General features: G+C 44.1%; 1 protein-coding gene and 1 pseudogene across 1 annotated transcript; both read right to left on the reverse strand.

The window, feature by feature from the left end:
* Window positions 1-418: 418 nt before the first annotated feature.
* Window positions 419-4,033, reverse strand: LOC127207625 (prohibitin 1-like; annotated as a pseudogene).
* A 14,312-nt stretch (window positions 4,034-18,345) lies between these two features.
* LOC127207626 (60S ribosomal protein L36a-like) lies at window positions 18,346-18,668 on the reverse strand. The gene has a single exon (XM_051167055.1). The coding sequence runs from the start codon at window positions 18,655-18,657 to the stop codon at window positions 18,346-18,348; it is 312 nt and encodes a 103-aa protein (XP_051023012.1). The 5' UTR covers window positions 18,658-18,668.
* Window positions 18,669-24,489: the final 5,821 nt, after the last annotated feature.

Consider the following 24,489-nt stretch of genomic DNA (forward strand, 5'->3'; position numbering starts at 1 on the left):
ATCCAGAAGCCGTCAGGTGTTTTCATCAACTTTTTAATGTGAGTTTTGGGGGAATCAAACTCAAACTCTTATGCTTGCATCTGAGCCGTGTGCACACCTGCATTAACTTAGTCACATTTCTCCATAGCTGCTCAAATTCACTGTCCTGAGTTATTTTTTCTATTCCTTTTGAACCTACTTCAGTCAGCTTTCATCCCCACCACCCTACAAACCTGTTCCTTTATAAAATCTTTTTAAATCAGAATTCAGTTTAAAAAAAAAAAAAGATTTGAAGTGATTTTACTTTTATTTCCTTCACTTGAAGCCAATCATGAAATTTCACAGTGATTTCTGGGGTGGGTGGGGCAAAAAGTAGGCGCCATTCACAAGGACCTGAGGGCGTGGCCTGGTTGGCCTGAGAAGATGAAGCCTGGAGACCTCACTGGGGAAGGCGGCAGGTAGGTGATGGAGCGCAGGAGAGCCGGCATGCAATGTCCTCAGCCGCTTCCAGCTCTCGTGGCTCAATCAGGCCGTCACGAGCTGTGGCCAGCGAGTTGGCGAAGAGCTCAGCTGTCTCGTAGCCACCTTCCTCTGCTGCTCAGCCTTTTTCACCACACATCTGGCCCTCTCTGCTAACCGCTGAGCCAACTGTTCGGCTTCCCCGAAGGTCAGGCGTGTCAGGGACGTGTCATCCAGGATGGGCCCAAATATCTCCGCTCTCTCCTTGAGGTCATCGCTCACCTGCCTGGAGACCAGCTCCCTCTGGGTAATCAATTCTCGAGCCACCACCGACCTGAGGATCTCTGTGGTGATAGAAGGCAGCACCTGCTCATCATAGGCGCTCATCACAGTCCTCGCCGATGCTGGTGTGGACACGAGGAAACTGTCTGGAAGAGGATGCTCAGTGTGATGCTGACGTTCTGCAGATCTTTGCTGCCAGCGATGGACTGGTACGTTCCGTGGTCTAGAAGCGCAGTCGAAGATCATTGGTTTCTGTACCCACGGGATGAGAAAGTGAGTCCCTTCCCCTATCACGATGTCCTGCACTCCACGGAATCCGCCGAAGATGACAGCTCTTGTGCCCAGCATCCACATTATACAAGGCAGAGCTCACCACGCCTCCTCCTGCAACTGCTAAAGCCAGGTGGAACTTTCCGATGGACTCAAAACACCTTGGCAGCCATGGCCCTTTCTGTTGCGTCCACTCACACCTGCACTCACTTTGAACGCCACATGAATTCCCCCAGAATTCAGTTTTTTAAAAAAAGTTATTATTTAAAAATTTTACTTAATGCATTGGCAACACTTGGTAGCGTTGAATTAGATTTTCTTTCTTTCTTTGGTTTTTCGAGACAGGGTTTTTCCTGTAGTCCTGGCCGTCCTGGACTCACTTTGTAGACCAGGCTAGCCTCAAACTCACAGAGATTCGCCTGCCTCTGCCTTCCAAGAGCTGGTGTTAAATGAATTAGATTTTCTAAGACAGCTTTTTCACTGGGCCCCCAAAGAGCACATTTTTTTTTCTACCTTTTTTCCCCTTAAATTCACTGCTCCTTTTATCTCTCTTGGGAATTTCTTCTGATCTCTCTCCTTTCGATGCAAAAGTGTTCAGAGTGCAGTTACTGGCCAGGATCTCTCTTCTGTGTGCAGTTTCATACCTCAGGTGCTCTCAAATCATCTCGCAGCCTCAAATACAATCAACGAACTGATGAAATCTAAATGTCTATCTTCATTCTAGATTTTTTTTTTCTGAGAATTTCAGACTTACAAATCTTGATCTTTTACTTAGATGTGTCCCAAAGGAAATGTGTTAGATCTATAATTAAACCATTACACTGCTCAGAAAAATAGCACTTCTGGAGACTTTTCTTAAATGAGTGTCTGGCTCTTTCATCCTCCTAATGGTTCAGGGAAATTTTTGATATTTTTCTCACCTTTCTTCTTTCTTGAACCTCACATTCCACAGTGAGTTAATAAGCTCTGTTGGGGCCTGACCACTTATCACTTCTGGTCTGAGCCACTGTGGCTCATAACCTGGCATTGTAGTAGCCACTTGACTAGTTTTCTCGTTGTAGGATATTTGATCACGCTGTGAACCCTGAGATTGTGTTGTTTATGGGAAAAAAAAACCTGTTTTTAGCTGTGGTGTGGCTCAAGCCTAGCACGCATCTTTAGTCCAAGAGCTTTGTGCTTGAATGAAAGAAAATCAACCATAGATCAAGATGTGGAGTTAGCAACCAGTTGACAGGGAGCGAACATAGAAAGAAACCATAGAGAGTAAGAGGAAGTCAGGAGGACAGATAGAGAGACACACAGGAAGTAGAAGGTAGGGACATTCAGTTTGGGTGGCTTTTTTTTTCTGAGACAGGGTTTCCCTGTATAGCCTAGGCTGTCCTGGACTGGCTCTGTGGCCCAGGCTGTCCTCAATCTCACAGCGATCTGCCTGCCTCTGTCCCTGGAGTGGTGAGATTAAAGGTGTGCACCACCATGCCCAGTTTGAGTGGCTTTTTGGGATGGTGTGGAGAGGGAGAGATTAAAAACTTTTTTACCCCTTTTCCTTTTGGAGACTTCAGCTGAGGAGAAAGGTCAGCCGGGTGCTTACTGTGCCTCTCTGAGCTCACAGATTTTTTTTACCCCAGCATCTGGCTCCTGAGTCTTTATTGGTTTAAAAAAAAAAAAAAAGCGATTGAGGTTTTGTTAAAAGCAACATTTTCTTGTATCTGCCTTCAAACAAGTTTTGAGATTTTATCTATTTATTTTCTGTGCATGAGTATTTGCATCACATGCCTGCAGTGCCCGTAGAGGCCAGAGGAGAGCACTGGGTCCAGTGGAACTAGAGTTGTAAACCATTGTGAGGAGCTGTGTGGGCACTGAGAACCAAATCCAGGTCCTCTGCGGGAGCAGCCAGTGTTCTTAACTGCTGAACCATCTCTCTAGCTTTTGAATGTGCCTCTTTTAAATCTATTGAAAATAAAACTGGACAGTCAAAGTGATCCTTTATAAACTCTCATACCACCTGGGCGTGGTGGCACACGCCTTTAATCCCAGCACTCGGGAGGCAGAGGCAGGTGGTTGGCTGTGAGTTTGAGGCCAGCCTGGTCTACAAAGCGAGTCCAGGACAGCCAAGGCTACACAGAGAAACTCTGTCTCAAAAAACCAAATGAAATAAATAAACAAATAAATAAACAACCTCTCATAGCAATGCACTTCCAAGTAGCCATAGGTTATTGAATGAAAATCCCAGTGCCAAGTGTGGGATCTCCTAAGAGCATTCCCCACAAGCTGTTGGTCAGGGGAGCCCCAGAGGCTTCCAAAACAACCTATACTCTTTTCATTTCTTCTGGTTTCCCTTAAAGACTTGATAGTAGGACCCTACTGCTGAAGAATCAATCACACATTCTATACACAGTACACATGAAAATTAAGTTATAACACAGTTGGAGACTGTGTTCCTGCTGGATAGCCCTCACAGTGCTGGAGTTCTCTATGATGGCTATGAGGGTAACTGTGTTCTGATCCAATGTGAAGCTGGTTCTATCAGAGGACACTCACGCCTGCTACTGTCAGTCTGGTTAAGGCTAGGGAGGTCATGTGCCCTACGGGAGAACTTATTACCAGTTCTTCCTAAATGGACACGTTAAACAGCCTTCTGATACTTATGTTTACAACAATAGATTAGAGTTTCTCCTTGCCATAGTTAGGGGAGCTTCTTAGAGTTTCAGGTGAAGGTTAATGCAGAGGGTCAAAGTACCAAGAATAAATGATACTGGATTGATTAGCCCTAAACAGGAGATCTATACAGCCCCCTCCCAGGCACCAGGAACACAGAAAAAGAAGGATGGAAGAATACAAGAGCCAGGGAAAAGGATGGCTCCTGAAGATGAAACGGCTGCTGTGTAAGGACTCTCTGCAGCTGTGTGTCCCACACAAGATCTGCACATGACTGGGCATGTCAACATTTCCTCACAGATGGGGGAAGTGCACGAAAGCCTACCTGTTCCTGGGGAGTTAGCCCATGTAGTTGTCGAAGTGGGGCACCCACTGGAAAGCGGTCCATGCTCCTACAGGTATCATCCTACGTGCTTTTATAAGCAGACACAACGAAATTCAGTGGGTCCCACACACAGGAAAAGTCAGAAAGGTTAAAGGGAAGCATCTTGTGTGAAAGCTTCAGAAGAGGCAGGATGTAAGAGAGGGTAATGGGAGTGAAAAATTTAAAGAATAAATAAAAAACAAAAAAATTCATCATGTTTTCATTTTTTTTCTGCTCAAACTCTTTGACATCCCATGTGGTTGTCACTGTTCCCTTATGGTGTGTGTGTGTGTGTGTGTGTGTGTGTGTGTGTGTGTATGCGCGCGCGCACGTGTACATGGAAATATGGCTGTGCAAGCATGCATGTGGAAGCCAAGGGGTCAACTTTGGGTGGGGGTCTTTAGGTGTCATGTTCCTTTAAAATTTTTTTCCAAGCCGGGCAGTGGTGGTGCATACCTTTAATCCCAGCACTGGGAGGCAGAGGCAGGAGGATCTCTGTGAACTTGAGGCTGGCCTGGTCTACAGAGAGAGTTCCAGGACAGCTAGAGCTGTTACACAGAGAAACCTTGTCTCGAAAAACCAAAATCAATCAATCAATAAATAAAAATTTCCAGATGGGTGGTGGTGGCAAATGCCTTTAATCCCAGCACTCTGGAGGCAGAGGCAGGTGGATCTCCATGAGTTCAAAGCCAGCCTGGTCTACAGAGGAATTCCAGAACAGCTAAGGCTACACAGAGAAACCCTGTCTCAAAACACCAAAATTAAATAAATAAATAAAATTTCCAAGCAAGAAGCTCCCCTTTAACCTTTCTGACTTTTCCTGTATGTATGATCCACTGAATTTCATTTTGTATGCTTACAAAAGCATGTAGGGTGATCTCTACAGGAGCATGAACTACTTTTCAATGGACACCCCGCTAAGAAAAATGACAACCCCTTCCCCCCTTTCCTCTAGCAAGCAGGGTCAAGTCTGCTGGAGCTTATGAAGTGGGCTAGCAAGCACAGAGACAGCTTACTGTCATTCTCTCCTCAGTACTGGAACTACAAGCATGGGCTGCCATGTTTGACTTTTTTTTTTTTAACATGGTTTCTGCTTTCTGGGCGTTGAGCTCGGTAGCTCTGTGTGCTGGTCTAGCATTTTGCTGACTGCGTCATCTCTCCAACCCTTCTTTATGTTTTTAAACAAATTTTCTCTATAAAAATTTGAACCCATACATTTAAATTCACAAGCTGTCACAGCACCTCATTTTGGCGGAGTAAAACCTTTAGTAAGTATAAAATGATACTGTAAGATTTAATGTCCGTCCTGGCCTGTGAATCCTATCACATGAGATTGTTATCATCGCACATGTTTTCCCTTTAATTTCTTTTCTGTTGCTGTCTTGAGATGGTTTCAGCTTTGCTGTGGTGACACTCGGACCCTCAATCTGTCTTCACACAGCAAAGTTGTGTTTCTCATTCACGTGAGAAATGCTAACAAATGCCTCCGTGGAAAGACAAGTGTAGAAGGTGAAGGATCGCTGGGCCCGGGTGGTTCTCAGCCTTCCTGATGCTGTAACATTCCTCATGTCGGCGTGACCCCCAACTGTAAAATTATTTATGTTGCTACTTCATAACTGTCATTTTACTACTGTTATGAACTGTAGTGTAAATGCCTGATATTCTGGACAGTTGCTATGCAACCTCAAAGGGGCCTCGACCCATCGGGGTTTTCTACGCTTTAGGCTGGGTGAGACATCTATCTCTCACACTTTATTTTTATTTATTTATTTTTGCTTTTAATTTTTTTTTTTTTTTTTTTTTTTGAGTCAGGGTTTTTCTGTGTAGCCCTGGCTGTCCTGGACTCACTTTGTAGACCGGGCTGGCTTCGAACTCACGGAGCTCCGCCTGCCTCTGCCTCCCCAAGTTCTGTCTCTCACACTTTCTTATGAGAGTCAGTCTCCCCTGTACAGAGGAAGCAGGAACAGGATCTGGTGAGCAAAGAGTGAGGTTTCTGGCCCACTTTTCAGGCTGCACTGTATGAGGCTCCCAGGGAGTAAACGCACCGTCACAAAGCTGTTTCCTTATCCTGGTCGTAACAGAGGGTTTATTATGTAACTCGCAAACCATCTCTCCCATCTTCCTGCTTTGGAGTCAGGGTTTGTTCAGTTTTTATTTCTGCCCTGAGTCTGCATTGCTGCAGAACTTGGCAACTTTTCTAATTGAAAACAAGAAAGGAAAAAAAACAACTCAAACCTTTACCTTGAGAGCTAGGTTTGCCCATCCTCATTTTAAAGGTTAGGGCCACAGGCTAGAGAGGTGGCATCCCTTTGCTAGGTCACAAAGCAAACAAGTGGGAGAGCCAGGATGGTGTCTTGGGGATGCTGCGTCCTGGCTCCGTCTTACACCCCCCATTCAGCATTCTAGAGGGGTGAAAGACTTCTCCATCTTTTCTAGAGTCTTTCCTGCCCCACAGGTCTCTGCTGCCTCCTCTCTACTTCTTTCTGCAGTTGTGACCATGTGAAAAGTTGTCACACTAAGCAATGGGCTCTGGCAGTTTTAAGATTCAAATTGAGTCCACACTTCCTGGCATTTTACAGACTCACCCCTGCCACCTCCCCATTCCAGAGCACCGAGGAAATAGCAGAGATTAGAAAACATTCTTACTGATTAACATTTAAGAGTGGCAGCTCTGATGGGAGTGTTAAGATAGCCTAAGCCACTGCTGAAGCATTCATGCTCCTCAGTGAATTTCTATGCTCCCATGGGTGACTCAAAACAAGTCCTTAAGAAAGTGTTGTCACTTCCCCTGTGCAAATAAGAGACTTGAAGTGCAGACAGGATAGAGTGATATGCTCCTCTGATTCACATCCATGCTCATTTTAAGGGGAAGGATTTATTCCAGCCAAACACGATGCTAGATGCTGAGACAGAATTAAGGACTGCATTTAACAGGAAGATGTGTATCTGAACCCAGAAATGTTCTGTTTATAATAATTTATTTTTCTTTTAAAAATTTGTAACATTTAATATAAAAAAATTGTGTGAGTGTGTGTGTGTGTGTGTGTGTATGAGAGAGAGAGAGAGAGAGAGAGACATGTCACAGACACTGAGTGTGGAGCTCAAAGGACAATTTTCAGGAGTTGGTTCTCTCCTTCTACCTTGTGGGTCCTGGGTATTGAACGTTAGGCTTGGTAGCAAGCAAGATGCAGAGCTATCTCTCTGACCTATAAAAAACCAAGCTATACAGTGCCTGCCTACTTTCAGACATTCCAGGCCCTACTTTTGTTTGTTTGTTTTCGAGACAGGATTTCTCTGTGTAGCCTTGGCTGTCCTGGAGTAGCTTTGCAGAACAGGCTGGCCTCAAACTCACAGTGATCCACCTGCCTCTGCCTCCCAAGTGCTGGGATTAAAGGCCTGCACCACCACGCCAGGCTTTTAGGCGTGCTACTTTATTTATGAAGTTCTTCTGGTTCTGCCTATCTCCTTCCCATTTCAGACATTAGAGCACAATAAAAGTCTTGGTTTCTGGAAGGGTCTGAAGTGACAGGAGCAAAGCTGAGTGCTCTGGCCTGAGATAGTTTCCTGTGAGGCTACACTTCCTACAGAAGCCATTTCCTGTTGGGGTCCCTGCAAGTGTCATTGTCAGCTGGGAATGGATCTCAACAAAATCCGAGTCAGCACTGCATTAGCAGGCACTGGGTCACAAACTCCCAAGGTCTGACCTCGTGGTTTATTTTTCTTATACATTTAAGCACAGGAAAACTTTGGGGAACAGTCTCCATGTGATAATTATCACAATAAAGTCCCAGGGGTGGCCACAGGGGAACTCGCTTGCGAAGTAGCAAAACACTTGTGACCTTTACAATAAGAATGAGTTCTGGGCCCGGCGCAATGGCGCACGTCTTTAATCCCATCACTCGGGAGGCAGAGGCAGGCGGATCGCTGTGAGTTCGAGGCCAGCCTGGTCTACAAAGCGAGTCCAGGAGAGCCCAGGATACACAGAGAATCCTTGTCTTGAAAAACCTTAAAAAAAAAAAAAAAAAAAAAAAAAGAATTCTACTTACTGATAAACAACGCTCAGAGTAAAGGCCTAGGGAGTAAGGATTTATAATACGCAAATCTACTGATGGAGGACACAAAGTATATGGGGTCTCTTTCAAAAGGAGGGTTCTATTCACTGAGAGGGAAAGATCAGGATTAGGACCTAAACGACACTCAGGATTTTGAGGGATTCAGGTGAAGTCTGGCTCCACAGAACAGCAAAGAATTGTCAGGTTGTCAGGCAACATTTGGTACAGCCTTCCTGGTGACCCTGAAATGGCAGAGATTGGGGGACGCCCCTCTAGTTTTCAGGTGCATAGCTAAATGTGGCAGAGTATGTGGGGAGTTAGGTAGATGTATATGTCCCTTTTTATTAAAAAAAAAAAACCCTGCCATTTAAGCATTTGATGATAATAGTTTGACCCTGTACATTGTAAGTAAACCCAGTAACATGATTAATATTCCACAAATTGTAAATTTTAAAAAAGTGTTTGTAGTATAAGCAGGACCGTTGTTAGACTGTAATGGGAGGTCCTAGGAAAAGAGACGATGTGTAATAAATGACTAATGGCATCCGAGTTTTTTTCACCTCTGTGAGAAGAAGCAACTGTATCTGTCCGCCAGATGGCATTAGGTTTTACCCTCGAGGAGTAATGAATGGATTCCACCGGCAGATGGCAGTGGTGTGAAAGAAAAGCAAGCTAGTGAAGTAGTAAGAGATTTTGTTTGTTTTGTTTTGTTTTTCAAGACAGGGCTTCTCCGTGTGATAGCCCTGGCTAGTCTGAACTCACTTTGTAGACCAGGCTGGCCTCAGACTCACAGTGATCTGTCTGCTGGGATTAAAGGCATGTGCCATCACGCCTGGCTAAATTATAAGATTTTTGAGCGTCCTGAAAACAAAGTCTTAGGAGCAAGGAGGAGGCCTGGCCGTCTGCGTGGGCACGGGCAGATGTTAACGCACCCGGGAGATTAGACCGAGCAGGAACATGAGTTATGAAGAAAGGTTGGGTTCAGTGACGGACCGACGTCTGAAGGAAGAGGAATAGCTGTGACTTGACAGTACTAGTGAGGTGGCTTAAGTCTTGCAGTTTCTGAAAGAGAAACAGTGTGCAGAGGCAGTTAAAATGCTCAGTGGCTGAGGAGCATCTAGTAAGAGCTGACCGATAACGGCGAGTTCAGACTGTTGCGTGTGCAGCCGGAAGTGGGTGCAATCTTTTCTGTGGATGATGTCCCTTTGAAGAGCCATCTATAGAAACAATTAATAAGCAACCTCTATAGATGATTAGATGTGTAATTTTAGATAATATGTGAGTTTAAAGATAGATTTTTTTTTTTTTTTTGGTTTTTCTTTGTTTTTGTTGTTGTTGTTGAGTCAGGGTTTCTCTGTGTAGCCCTGGCTGTCCTGGACTCACTTTGTAGACCAGGCTGGCCTCGAATCCACAGAGATTCGCCTGCCTCTGCCTCCCAAGTGTGCCAGCACCGCCCGACTAAAAAGAGATGTTTAAAAGTCTTATAAAGGTGATCTTCGGGATAATGATTTTCTACAGGTCCTGAGTAGTATGCTGATGTACCTGACAATTCTTATCAGCGTGGAACAAAGCGTCAATCTGCATTCTATTTCGTGGCACAACAATTTCTATAAGCTCTCTGTGAAGGACATGTTTCTTCTCATCATTACCAAGGCTGTATAATTTCTTATAAATAAGGAATTACATACAAATAGTTGTGGAGAATTAAGAGATGCATACATTTCTTTAAAATTGATATATAATCCCAGTAGACAATGAGGAAGAAGGATAAGTAATTGATAAGGCAGTAAGGGATTAGTTCTAGAGCGACTGCTTTAGCCGCAGCATTGTTTACTAAACTATTAATTTTCTCCACGGCAGGTGTTATGCTAACTGGCCTCTTTTACAAAGCTCCCAGGTGCGTGTTCCCTCTGCCGGAGTCTGATGTAATAAACAGGTAATTACAGTTACCTCTACCTTCTACAGAGCTCTGGTACACAGTTCAGCCATTTGCACAATTGCATTTGACCTTCTGCTAACTTTACACTGAACCTTATGCTAACTCATGTTAATCTTGATGCAAACATGTTTCCTCATACAACATTGTTAATGTTCCCCACGAGGTTGTGCAGTGTTTACCTTCTGACGTAGTCTGGCTCTTCGCCAACCGCTAAGTTTGATCCTGGTCCCCTGCCCAGATCCTGTTCTGGGGTGTTCTAACTGTGGTTCCTCTCTCTGCCCTTCTGACAGCCTTGAGGCAGTGACTAAGAGCCTCAGACCTCCGACATCAGTTCAGGTGACCTCTAAAGGAGCATTAATGCCGCCCAAGTATCCCTCTTTTTGCCACCCTAGACATTGTTTTGGGATTCAGAACTAAAATGGCTGGACTGATGCCTCCTTTGCAGCAACACACGCCTCTCTTTGTCACTAGCCTGGATGAGCTTCATGTCCTTCAGGACCAACTTGACTCCTTGAATGCTGCGATACTCCAAAGTTATTTGTTTTGCTTTGTTTTTGTTTTTTCGAGACAGAGTCTCTCTGTGTAGTCTTGGCTGTCCTAGGCTTGCTTTGTAGACCAGGCTGGCCTCTGCCTCCTGGGTGCTGGGAAAGGACTAGATTTGACTTCCGGGGCGGGGTTTGTGCTCTCCTCGGTGACCACGCTGCCTCCAGGCCAACACATCCTAATTGGTCTGAGATGGGGCCTAGAGACAGGGACCAGAAAAATTCAATCACAAGCTTCCTGTACTGGCTCTGGCATTCTCTGCTTTGGCTCTCCTCTGGATCACTGTTTTCTTCTTTATGGTCCTTATATTCAATGTTTTTACCTCGCCTTTAAAATGTTTTATTTACTGAACTTCACCTTACACTCAAACAAAATGTCCCACATGAGCTTTCCCAATGCTCCATTTGTTCCTGGTACATTAAAAAAAAAAAAAAAAAAAAAAAAAAAAAAAGACCAATGGACGCTGTGGAGAAACTCTGGCTAAAAGGGACCTTCATCCTCTTCATCCTAGGCCAGATGCAGTTCTTCGTATTATTCCTTTATTTCCTCCTGGTCCCTTCCTTTGGGTCTCTGTAGCTCCCTGTGACTTCTGCTAGCTCATTTTAGCGAATCAGTTGCCACAACGGGACCAGTCACTGTCACCCTGAGTCAACTCTGTGTGCACTTTCTCTCACGGATCCACTCTGTCTCTCCCACCCCAGCTCCTCCCTACCCCTTAAGCTTCTTGGAAAAAGCCTCTCAGTTTTACTCTGTAGCCAAAGCCATCTGCCTACAGCCCTCTAGTAATAAATTTTCAAGTTTCTTCAGGGATATAGGATGAAAACCACACGATCAATTGCAGCTGATCAAGTTAAGGCTCCTTGCTGCATGGCCAGAGAAGCTCCTCTTTATTGGATCCAGAACTCCTCGTTGTGACAAAGATCCTCCTCAACAACAATAACAAAAAACCAAATACAACATCCCTGCCCTGCATTTTTTTATATTCTCTCAGAGTTCAATGATAGTTTCCTGCTAAAAGACTACACTTCCCAGCTTCCCTTGTGGATTATGGAAGTCATTTCCGCCCCTATAAGGGGCCACATCCTATCTTCTTCTGTGGGCATTTTGGCCATCTGCACACGTGAGTGATAAAGCCCTTCCTCGCTGTGAATAAACATGGTCCCACCTAAGGTCAGACCAAGCCTATCTTTCTTTCCTTCTTCTGCCTCTCTACAGCTGCCTTATATAAGCAATCTAACACAATCTAACAGCTTGCATGTGCTTTGAGCATGTGTTTTGAGCATGTTTCCAAAGATTCATGTGTTTAATTTTTGTATGTGAGAGGATGCAGCAAAGAAACTTCTGACATGACTGGTGCATGATATGGTCAAGCTTTTATTGTAGCCATGAGAGAGAGAGAGAGAGAGAAAGGACAGCCAGAGGCATCTGGAGGAGTTCATAGCAGAGGGAAAAGGTAGACGGATCGTGGCCAACAGACTTGACATGGCCAGGGCTCTGGAAGCAGAAGAGCAGGAGAGAAGGGTGGGGTCAGTGAGAGATAGAGACTAGAGAGGGGAGAGAGACAGAGAGACGGGGGCAAGAGACGGCGGGTGGGGGGGGAGAGACAGAGAGACAGGGGGCAAGAGATGGGGGGGGGAGAGACAGAGAGACAGGGGACAAGAGACAGAGGGAGGAGAGAGACAGAGAGACAGGGGACAAGAGACAGAGGGGGGAGAGAGACAGAGAGACAGGGGGCAAGAGACAGAGAGAGGGAGGGAGAGAGAGACAGAGAGACAGACAGGGACAGAGAAAGACACAGAGAGGGGGAGAGGGAGAGAGAGGCAGGAGATAGATACATAGATAGGTAGATACATAGAGAGAGACACACAGAGAGAGGAGTGTGTGGCTGGTGGGGGGTCAGGAGACTTTCGTGGGGTCTTTGAAATGTAGGGCCCTGCAGGAGCTTGGAGGCCAGCATGGGCTTTGATATGCGGCCAGCGGTATATGCCAATGGAGCCCTGTGTCACTTCAGCCAGAGGACACTTGTGGCAGATGGGAACTGCTTTCAGAAGTCCCTGAGGAATGCTGGCTTTCAGTTCACCTCCAGAGAGCCTCCTCTAGTCAGCTTGAGCTCCTGTCTGTGCATCTGGGAGAACTACTACGCCAGCCTTTCGCTGATGATAAGGCGTGATGGAGTGTCGCCTCTGTAGCCGCTTCGCAGATGGGGAGGGCTGGCCTGGCAGTCTAGAAAGGCTGGAATTCGAGTCAAAAGCTGGCTGGGGTGGGGGTAGGGGTGGGGGTAGGGATGCGGGTGGGGGCAGGATCTGGTTTGCCCAGTGAAGGGAGAGGCAGGAACAATTCCATTGGCTTACCAACAGCAAGGGGCCCCTGAGTAAGTTTGACCAGTAGCAGGGCCTTCAAGTTTACACGAGTAGTTTTAAAGCATCCAAAAAGAGATTAAAGTTTTAGGTAGTATGACCACTGCCTGTCACTGCAGTGAAAAACTCACTGGACAAAAAGCAGTTAATAAATGTCTATAAACCATGGGAATAGATTTACACCTTTGAGCCACAGCAAAAGAAAGCTTGAAAAGAGAGCTTGAAAAGAAAGCTTGAAAAGCTATCGGTATAGGCGTGGACGTTTATTTGTCTGTAACAAGACAGATTTCTTGGCAGGGGAGAAAACAAAGGGACAGGGGTGTTTTTTTTAGCACAACGAGAAGCACTGTTAAAGCTATATTTAGAAAACAACCAAAGGAAGTAAGAAATTTGAGCCTGTGACTATGATAATTTTAAACAAATGTTCAGTACCCAGTGTTTCACCACTGAGTGAACTTTGAACTCTTTTTTTTGTTGTTGTTGTTGGTTTGTTTTTGTTTTTCAAGACAAGGTCTCTCTGTGTTAGCCTTGGCTGTCCTGGACTCACTCTGTAGACCAGGCTGGCCTCGAACTCAGTGATCCACCAGCCTCTGCCTCCCAAGTGCTGGGACTAAAGGTGTGCGCCACCACACCCGGCCAAACTTTGAGCTCTTAACTTTGTGTATCATCTTTAAGTTTCATTTCTCACATACCTTAAATCATTTTCACATACTTTAAATCCCTTCCACAGACCTTTGCAACTTGGCTACACTTTAAACTTTTTCATTTACTATGGAGGCATGGATGCTTGATTACTGAGAGCAAGTTTTTTTAAATAAAGGAATAGTAAAAAGCAAGTTTTTAGTAATAGCAGCATCATAGCTTGAGTTTGCTTTTTAACCTTGAAACCTTTTTTTTTTTTTTTTTTTTTTGAGTTTATCTTTCTCAGCATGAAGCCTGTCAGCAAGGTAAACCTGTCTGTGAGCATGCCTCTCTCAGCTGGAGACCTAAGAGCTAGAAAAGGCAAGGCCTGATTTTAAGTAGGAAGTGGACTGACCAGGCAGCTGTATCCGTGGTCCTTGCCTGGAGGAGCTGACTAAAGTCAGCTTGAGGCTCCTATACTGATAAAGCTCGGGCTGGGCGTCATCACAGCTGTCCCAGAGATCAGAGGATAAATGTGAGCAGGAAGTATGAACCAGAACGGTCTCTGTTTCAGTTAAGAGCGACAGATTTACCTGTCACCTGGGCAGCTGGTCTGGTCATCTCCACAGCTTTGTTGAGCAGAGGTTGTTACGTTTGACAGCCACACCTGGTCGTGATAGGTTTTCAGCTACCATACTGGGCAGCGCCAGCTCTCAGCCACCAGACCCAGAAGGTCTAAGAGATTTTCCTGTGGAGCATGAACCTGGGAAAACGACCTTGGTGAGGCAGAGCTAGGCAGTCAACCCAAGCGTCCATAGCTTGAGCAGGGCGGTGGTAGGGCTGAGCCCCGAGGCAATCCTTTGCCTCATTTGAAACAAGACCCAGGTGGAGGCTCTGGCCGCTGGTCTTCTTTCCTGGCACGATTGTCGATCAGGCCAGTGGTCAGGAGTTAGACCGACCGACTTCCTGGTAGGCAGACAGATAGGGAGAGGGGCCACACGGCTGGGTGGCCAGCTTCTCCCTCAGCCTCCTGACCTTGACACAAGAGCCTCAAGCTGAGAATGTCCTCTGGGGAACTGACTCAACAAGGTCAAGGCCTGGTGAAGACCTGGGACGTGTCCTATCTGTCTTCCAACTGATGAACCCTAAGGGAGGGGTGGAGTGGGGGGAAGACTTGAGATGCTTTAAAACCCCAGGCCTCGGAGACGAGACTGGGCTTTTCGGGCTCCCGAGGAACCTCTATGCTTTGCTTTCCCCGCTGTGTGTCTGCTGCATGGGTGTGTTTCCTCACACTCGGTAGCCGCGGTCCTTTAAACTGCTGACTCTGTCAGCAGAGCCTGAGATCTCGCCACTCCTGTCTGTTGCCCTTCAGAGATTCCCCCCCCCCCCCCCCCGCCTTTTATTTCTTTGACTGGCAGAGAAACTGAACCCAGTCAAGACCCTCAGACTGTTTATTTCTAGACTGTATCATTTTGGGGGCCTGTCTCTGGATCTCTTCTGAAGACAGTCTAATTTTGGGGATCTTCACCTCCTGATCTCTTTTGAGGACTACCACCGACCCATCAAGGTAAGAAACCCAGGGGAGGCGGTGGTGGAGATGTGTGCTTCCCAGTCCAGTCGGCGCAACCTCAAGGTGTCCAGGTGCCTTTCTCACATCGGTCATATAGTCTCTGCAGCCTCTAGGCAGAATGCGCGGAAAACAAGAACCAGATCTCCGTGTTAGCATTCCTGGCCTCTTGCAAGGGCATTCTCACAAATGCCCACTTGGGGTACCTGGCCAACCTCACCAGTTCTTACTCCTTGCTCTCATCACATCCACAAATAGAGAAGAAAGACTACAGGGCAGCGGCACACCTGTAATCCTAGCACTTGAGAGACGGAGACATGAGGATTGCTGCAAGCTTGACGCAGCCTGAGACTAGCCAATGAAATGAAGTGATGCCACCATGACTCAGATAGTTTCTACCACCCCATTGGTTTCTAAGTCTTGGTTTACTTACAGAGTATGCCATAATATTTCAGCTACTTATGAGTTCTCTTATCTATACCAGTACATATTAAATAACCTTACCTTCATTGAAGCTTTTAAAAAATATTTAATTTTATTTTGTGTGCATGGTGTGAGGATTGACAGATCCATTGCAACTGGAATTATAGACAGTTGTGAGCTGCCCTGTGGGTGCTGGGAATTGAACCCAGGTCCTTTGGAAGAGCAGACAGTGCTTTTAACCTCTGAGCTATCTTTCTAGACCCTTCATTTAAGTTGTTAATCTTTCTAGCATCTTAGTTTGTCCATAACATTAGAATACTCTCCTTTTCTCCTATTCCTGCTGCTGTTATTCATTTCCCATGAAATGATTTCCAGCTTTACTTTGTTTGTTTTGTTTGTTTGTTTGTTTTTTTTTTTGTTTGTTTCTCTGTGTGTAGCCTTGGTTGACCTGGAACTTGCTCTGTAGACCAGGCTGGCCTCGAACTCACAGAGATCCACCTGCCTCTGCCTCCCGAGTGCTGGCATTAAAAATTTGCACAGGAGCCGGGCATGGTGGTGCACACCTGTAGTCCTAGTACCTGGGAGGCAGAGGCAGGTGGATCCCTGTGAGTCAGTCTCCCCTTTCACCTTTGCAGAAGCCTAGTGGATTAGACTAGATTGCAATGCTTGCGTATCCCCACTGTCTCATCTCACTGGCTCGTAACCAGCTGAAGATAAGAACATTCTGTCTGGGCCTTGTGAGCTATACGGTATGAATTTTCACATCATCTTAAACATCTTCTAATTAAAACGGTTTTTACAAATTGGTTAACAGCTTGTTCATGAAAGCACAAACAATTGCCTGATCATATTTTGTTCCCAAAAGGAAAGCAACCATACTAGATACAGACTTAAATCAATGGGGCCAGTTACTAGCCCCTAGTACTCAAAACACAGAGGCAGAGTATTTCAACCTCAGCATGGAATTCCATGTCGTTTCCATCATTTACAGCAAATCAATGTACTTTGAGCCATCTTTCTTTTTTTCTTTCTTCTTTTTTTAAAGATCTATTTATTTATTATGTATACAGTGTTTTGCCTGCTTGTACACCTGCATGCCAGAAGAGGGCACCAGATCTCATTATAGATGGTTGTGAACCACCATGTGGTTGCTGGGAATTGAACTCAAGACCTTTGGAAGAGCAGCCAGTGCTCTTAATCTCTGAGCCATCTTTCCAGCCCAGAGCCATCTTTTAATATCATATGACATCTGTTTGAGTCACAGGTATGACATCTATAGAAGTTAAAGTGACCCTGAGTGCATCTTTCTATATATTGCACTTAGATGAAGGATCATTAAAGCAAAACAAACAAACAAAGAAAAATCTGCCTATCTTCCACCTAACTAGATAAAATACATGCCCACAGATTCCCCCTAGATGAGTGGTTCTCAACCTGTGGGTCAGAAAAAAATCTTGCATATCAGGTATTTACATCGTGACTCATAACAGTAGCAAAATTGCAGTTATGAAGTTACAGTGAAGTAATTTTATGGTTGGAGGTCACCACAACATGAGGAAGTGTGACAAAGGGTTGCAGCATTAGGAAGGCTGAGAACCGCTGCCCTAGACAGAGATTATCTATACTGACATCTAAGTCAATCAAAAGCAAAGGCAGGCCAGGCAGTGGTGGCGCACGCCTTTAATCCCAGCACTGTGAGTTCGAGGCCAGCCTGGTCTACAAAGTTAGTCTAGGACAGCCAAGGCTACACAGAAAGACTCTGTCTCTAAAAACAAACAACAACAACAACAACAACAAAGCAAAGGCAAAAGCAAAGGAGAACGACAAACGATCCATTTATGGAGCTAGTCTCTCCTTTCCCCTTTGCAAAGCCCAGTGCACACAGATGGCCCTGTTGCGTAGACTAGAGCTCTGTTCTTTGGAGAGGCGCAGGCCTCTGTGAGCTGATCTGTGATCGTACTGAGTGTGGAGGATGGCAACTAATCACTGCCTCACTAACCAAAGAAGACGGCTAGAATAACATTTAAAAACGTAAAGGAAAATGACAAGAGCACGTTCACATTCTCACAAAACTTTTGTGTCTTCTCCTGTCAAGCCATGTATCTCTCCTTGAACACCAGTCCCTTGCTCTCCACCAGATACCCTTCAACTACACATCGTGCTGTGAATGAGAAGGGCTTTCAGAATTAATACTATCCTGCCTATTTCCCACATAATCAGCTTCTTGCTGTCATTACCGATCAACTTCATGAGATACAGCACTTAGTGAGTGAAAGTGTCACTATATTTAATAATTGTTACAATCTTGAAAATCTACATTGCTTAAATATATGAGATTAGTTTCTTTGCTAAAATAAATATGACTGTATATTTGGCTATTTTTGCAATATTTAGTTCATAGATATAAATTTGGTATTTTAAAGAATTGCAGGGTTTTAAAAAAAGATTTATTTATTTTATGTATATGAGTGCTCTATCTGCATGTACACCTGCAGGTCGGAAGAGGGTATTAGATCACATTATAGATGGTTGTGAGCCACGATGTGGTTGCTGGGAATAGAACTCAGGACCTTTGGAAGAGCTGCCAGTGCTCTTAACCACTGAGTCATCTCTCTAGCCTCAATTGTAGGCATTTCTTAACAATTAACACTCATGTATAGGAGAAGGCATGCCAGTGATTATGTTGTGAACCATCTATGGTTTTTTTTCTTTTTCTTTTTTTGAATTTCTTGAACGCTTTCTTTATTCCTTCCCAAAAGACCAGCTGCAATGAAATGAGGTGAGTCAAAGCTCATGACTTATTGTCTTCATAACAACGTCACCTTAGAACTGGATCACTTGCCCTTTCTCTTCTTATCGCCTCCCAGTTCAAAATGCCTGCGTCTCTTAGTAACCAGCACCCTCTTAGATCTGCAGCTGGGCTCCACACACTCCAGTCTCGGCACAATCTTCTTTGTAGTTTTAGCCTTTTTGCGGAAAATAGGCTTAGTCTGCCCACCTAAGCCACTCCTCTGTTTCCTGTCATAACGACGCTTTCCCTGAGCATATAAAGAATCCTTGCCTTTCTTGTACTGTGTCACTTTTTGGGGCTGGTGCTTGCCACATTTCTTGCAAAATGTCCAGTGGGTCTTAGGAACATTCACCATGTTGGCGGGAGCGTTATCGGCTCAGAAAAAAAGCGTTTTTTTTTTTCTTCTTATCCAATACTTTCCAAAGCCCTGGCTGTTTTGTATATAATAATCACTGTTCAGTTAATAAAATCCAGCTGTGAGTCTAAATTCAAGTGTGTAAGGAGAAGGTTCACCAACATTCAAAGGCAAACATTACCACAAATTGATTGATTCGGATCACAACAGCCCAGAAATCATTTAATGAGGAGTTGTTAATACTTTATTTTATGAAACCATCAAACTCTACAGTTTTAAAAGTTCGCTACCTCCGTTTCTCTTATTCTTTTTTTTTCCGAGACAGGGTCTCTGTGTAGTCTTGACTGTCCTGGACTCGCTTTGTAGACCAGGCTAGCCTCAAACTCACAAAGATCCGCCTGCCTCTGCCTCCCAAGTGCTGGGATTAAAGGCCTGCACCACCACTTCCTGGGTTTTCCTCTTATTCTAGAGACAAAATGGCAATAGCTTTTTGGTAGTTTAATATAAGTATACAATGTATTTTATCAGATCCAGTCACACTCCCTCTCCTGCAACCCTTCCCATAAATCACCTGGTCTAATTAGTGATGCCAGCCTGCACATGGATGTAGGCTCATTCACCAGAGGCTAGGCATCCTACTGTTGTGGGTCATTCAGAGATTTACCAGTCTGAGTCAAGTTTTGACTTCAGTAAATTAGAGTTGTTTTTTTGTTTGTTTCTTTGTTTTTGAGTAAAAAGAGACTGGTCAGAACCCAACCAGAGAGTGTTTTCTAGGTAAGGCCCCAGCTATTGTTAGCCCAAGAATTATAAAGGCAAAATCCATCAAGTGTAGGCTTTGAACTTTTAAAAACCTACTTTATTTGGGGTTTTTAAATGCTTATACCTCCCTTTCAACCCACCTACCCTAGATAGGAGACACACTTGGGATTAAAACAGGGGAGCATATCACTCTATCCTGTCTGCACTTGAAGTCTCTTATTTGCACAGGGGAAGTGACAACACTTTCTTAAGGACTTGTTTTGAGTCCAGGACACCCAGGGCTAACACAGAGAAACCCCATCTCGGAAAAAAAAAAAAGCTCTGATGGGGGATGAAAGCTGCACCAATCTATGTTTGTAAGAGTAGGCATTTAGGCCAGTGGTGGTGGCTCACGCCTTTAATCCCAGCACTGGGAGGCAGAGGCAGGCGAATCTCTGTGGGATCGAGGACAGCCTGGTCTACAAAGTGAGTCCAGGACACCCAGGGCTAATACAGAGAAACCCCGTCTCAGGAAAAAAAAAAAAAAAAGCTGTCTGTATAACACAAGGTGAAAGAGTTATACTAGCTAAAGAGAAAGCAAAGTATACTTTACTGTATAGACTACTGATTTTAGACAGGTCTACACTGCTATAGACAAGGAAAAAATTTGATAGTTCATCTCATTATTTTGAAACAGTTGATAAGATGATTTTTTTTTTCTTTACACGAGTGAAGATACAAACGAGAACACCAGGGTGATGCTGAGGGCTCAGTGATGAAACCTGCTATTTGTGTCACTGCTGTTTTAATTGACAATCTGGGGCTTTGGCATCTCATGAGAAAGGAGTGCACCCACAGGATACTATCTGAACAAGGGCTTAACATACAGGACAAGGTTACGCCAGAGAAGGCAAAAGCTGATACTAGGTAGGAGCTTACATGAGGCTTAAACCTACTGGGAGTTGCTCTCTCCAGCTCTTCTCGTCAGCTGATCCTTGTTGTTTGTTTTTGTTTTTTGAGACAGGATTTTCTTGTGTAACGTTAGCTGTTCTGGACTCCCTCTGTTGACCAGGCTGGCCTCCAACTCACAGCGATCCGCCTGCCTCTGCCTCCCGAGTGCTGGGATTAAAGGCGTGCGCCACCACGCCCGGCTTTCCTTTCTTTTATTAATATACTTAGTTTAGAATTGGGCTAGAACTGATTTTCTGTTTATATGTGGATAGAGTGATGGGGAATATTTTTTACTAATAAATATAATTGCTAATAGAGTTTAAATTAGAAGAATAAAACATTCGTGCAATCCCAAGTATTAAAATATCATAACTGTAATCACTGTATGTTTTCTATTATTTAATGAAATTTGTTTGATAGGATAAGTATATCAGAGAAACTGGGTTTTAGCCTGTTGTAACAGATACTGCCTAAGCCTCTTTTTTGCAAGAGGCAGTTAAGAATATTTCAAGAGAAATAGAGACATAAATAATATAGTTGTTATTATTATATGGATAATAATAACATGCACATGGCAGCTCACGGCTGTCTGTAGTCCTGTTCCAGGGGATCTGACACCCTCACATAGACACATGTGCAGTAAAAACATCAATGTACATAACATTAAAAAAAAGAAAAAAGAAAAGAAAGCGTGCTGCAGGGAGTGTAACTCAGCATCCCTTCTGCTGCCTCCTAGCCATCTAGGCATTTGGTACCTGACAGTAAATGATGGGCAGCAACCATTGGTTCAGTCTGCCCAGATAGCTGCACAGCACTTTTGTCCAGATCCAGTAACCTAGCAGGTAGGAAATCTCTCTGAAAATATGAAATCATTACAAAAATATCTGATATGCTGTGGTTATATCTCTGGGCCTCTAGTATTACTTTCGAAGCTAGTGTTTGTCTATACCTTACAGCCTGAGCCCCATTTTAGCTTAATCTAAACTTTACGTCATAACTGAGGCTGACGTCTTGTTTATAGCGAGACCCCCGTGCAGTAGGAATGTGGCTCCCAGAAAAGTTAGCAAGGAGATAAAGGAGGCCCAGTGTCGGCTCGTTAGTCTGTGGTATGTGGTAAACGTGCAGCTTCTCAGTCATGCTTTCCCCGGAGAATTACCCAAGCACTTGCATTCCCACAATATGTTTTTCCAGAAAATATTCTTTTCCTGAGAACACAAACCTAGTTCACAGACCTCTTCCTGAGGCAAGCCATTTCTCCACGAGGGAGTGTAACTCGACAGTCTCATAAAAACGACTGCTAACAACAACCTCACTTACAGCACCTAGTTACTATGAGTGTTTTAGAATTTTCAGTTGAGAATACTGCTTACATAAAGTTAACTTCAAACCATAGAAAAGGCTTGTCAGGGTAGCCTGTCTCCAACGACGACAACAACAACAAACAAAAAGCAGCAACAACAAAGAAAAAAAAACCCTGAAAACCGAAAAAAGTGAATTAGTTCTGAGGGTTGCTGGACAACTTGCTGTCTCCTCCCACACAGTGGAGTTTGTACTGCTTTCTTCCTTTCTTCGTTTCCTTCCCATTAGCATGCTGCTAACTCACCCAAATAGAGAAGCAGCCAATAAAAAGACCTATGGCGTGAGAAAATGGACAGCCCTGGGCTCAGGCAAATTGTGTGCATAGAAGTCATAAACACAAAGAGGGCACAGCACTAGCCGCTGCTGTGAGACAATTGCGTGAATTTAGATGTTTCTCCAAAATGGTCCCCCTTTTTCTAGTGGTCACATTTGTCCCTCCCTCCTCTCGTTGGCAGACCATAAATAATCAGCCACGGTAGAACTCCTGTTCTTTTAGATATAGGAAAGTACTCACCAGCCAATATATTTATCATAAGACTTTTTTGTTTGTGTGTTTTGGCTCGTTTTGAGACAAGGTCTTATTCTGTAATTCTGGCTGTCCTGGAAATGTAGACCAGGCTGGCTCTAGAGATCTGCTTGCCTCTGTGGCTGGGATTAAAGAGAGGTGTGTACCACAATGTCTGTCCAGCCCATAAAGATCAATAATATGTGAAAAGTAAAGAAAATCTGCACCAGGAAGCTCAAACTTACTAGCAGCAAGCTTATAACACATGTACAACGTCCACCCTTACCCCCAAGACAGGGTTTCTCTGTGTAACAGTCCTGGCTGTCCTGGAACTCTCTGTAGACCAGGCTGGCCTTGAACTCACAGATGTCTGTCTGCCTCTGTCTCTGCCTCCCGAGTGCTAGGATTAAAAGGGTGCACCACACACCTAGGTCAAGTGTAAAATTAATAAATGAGTTTTCTAGATAATTTACAGATGACAAAATAATGTGTGTTCTGCTAGGAAGGGGGTTTTAGCCCAGCTAACAGTATCAGGCAAGAATTCTGTTTTGTGTAAGACAGCCAAAATCCCAGCGTGGATGGGGGAAGGTCTCATGAAGATTCCATTGGCGAATCACAGGTCCCATGTCGGATAAATGCTTTCAAAGTATTTTTATTTTATTTTATTTATTTATTTTTTATTCTGTAGGGTTTTACCTCTCCATTTTCTTCATTAACTGTTTTGTAGGGTAAGTTTCTAATATTAACTGAATGTATTTTTTTCTCATTTGTTATTTTTGCTTTTGATTCCACGTCTAAGAGATTTTGCCTAACATAAGATCACAAAGATTTAGTCAGATTGTAAAACATATGACAAGTTTTGCTTCTTTCATTTAGGCCACTGGGCTATTTTTAGTGAAATTTTGTGTGTTATACAAAGGAAGGGTCTAGTTTCTCATATTTTGGGGGGGGGGTGGTTTAAGACAGGTTTTCCCTGGCTGTCCTGGAACCCACTTCGTAGATAGAGATCTGCCTGCCTTTGCCCTCTGCGCTCACCACGCCTTTGTTTTGAAACATGGCTATTCATATGTAGCAGCCTCTTTAGGTGACAAAATAAACATTTCCCTAGACACTGTCAGTTGATTGTAGAAGTTGATCTGTTAAATAATTCTCAGTTTTCTGTGAGTCTAAACAACTGCCCAAATATATTGATTCCTGTAGCTCTGGGCTGTTTTCAGTTTTTGTATATAATTAGCTCACATTAAGTATACAAATGAGTGGAATTTTCTGTGTCATTTTCATACATACATATGTCAAAATTTGTTCAAATCCACGCTCCTTAAAACGTTCTGTCCTCTCCTTACTTTCCCCTCCCCTCCTTGTTACTCCTGCTTTTAGACTACCCTTTGTTTTCTAGTCATTCGTTTACCTTAGTTTACTTGACATGATGGTTTTCACGTGTATTTATTTTCTTGGGACTGATTTAGTTGATTTCATTCTTCTTTGTGGATGAATAAAGCCCCATTATGTATATGTGACATATTTTCTTTTTCCCTTCCTTCCTTCCTTCCTTCCTTCCTTCCTTCCTTCCTTCCTTCCTTTCTTTCTTTTAGGTAGGAATATGTTTATTAAAGGAACCAAGAGTGGGCCATCACATCATTGAGAAGGATTCAAAAACAAAACTCACTGAAAGGTTATCGTGAGACTTAGAAATCAAAATAACTGGCTATGGGTACCCCTCAGTGCAGCTGACTTGGTTGGTGTCATTAGTATGGTTGTCACTCTATGCTTGGAGCCAACATTGTCTCTCAGGGTACGATCCCTCTGCCTCTCACGTGGTTTACATTACTTCTTATGATGCATCTGCTTGTTGGGGGCCAGGACACATGATTACCCTTTAGCTGCCAGGGGACGTGAGAGGGAATATTTAGCATTTTGTCCTTTGTCTTTTCTTTCTTTCTTTCTTTCTTTCTTTCTTTTTTTTTTTCTTAGTTTTTTCGAGACAAGGCTTCTCTATGTAGCCTTGGCTGTCTTGGACTCACTTTGTAGACCAGGCTGGCCTCGAACTCACAGAGATCCACCTGCCTTTGCCACCCGGAGTGCTGGGATTATACCATGTGCCACCACACTTGGCATGACATATTTTCTTTTTTGATTCTTTTTTCTTTTTTAAATTTGATGTGCTTTGGTGTTTTGCTTGCATGCGTGTCTGGGTTGGATCCCCTGGAACTGGATTTACAGAGAGTTGTGATCTGTCATGTGGGTGGTGGGAATCAAACCCAGGTCCTCTAGAAGAGCAG

The sequence above is a fragment of the Acomys russatus genome, chromosome 24 (assembly GCF_903995435.1).
Source record: "Acomys russatus chromosome 24, mAcoRus1.1, whole genome shotgun sequence".
Classification (NCBI taxonomy): domain Eukaryota; kingdom Metazoa; phylum Chordata; class Mammalia; order Rodentia; family Muridae; genus Acomys; species Acomys russatus.

Excerpts from the sequence above, each read along its gene's own strand:
- LOC127207626 (XM_051167055.1), bottom strand. The coding sequence starts at position 18,657 with ATGGTGAATGTTCCTAAGACCCACTGGACATTTTGCAAGAAATGTGGC.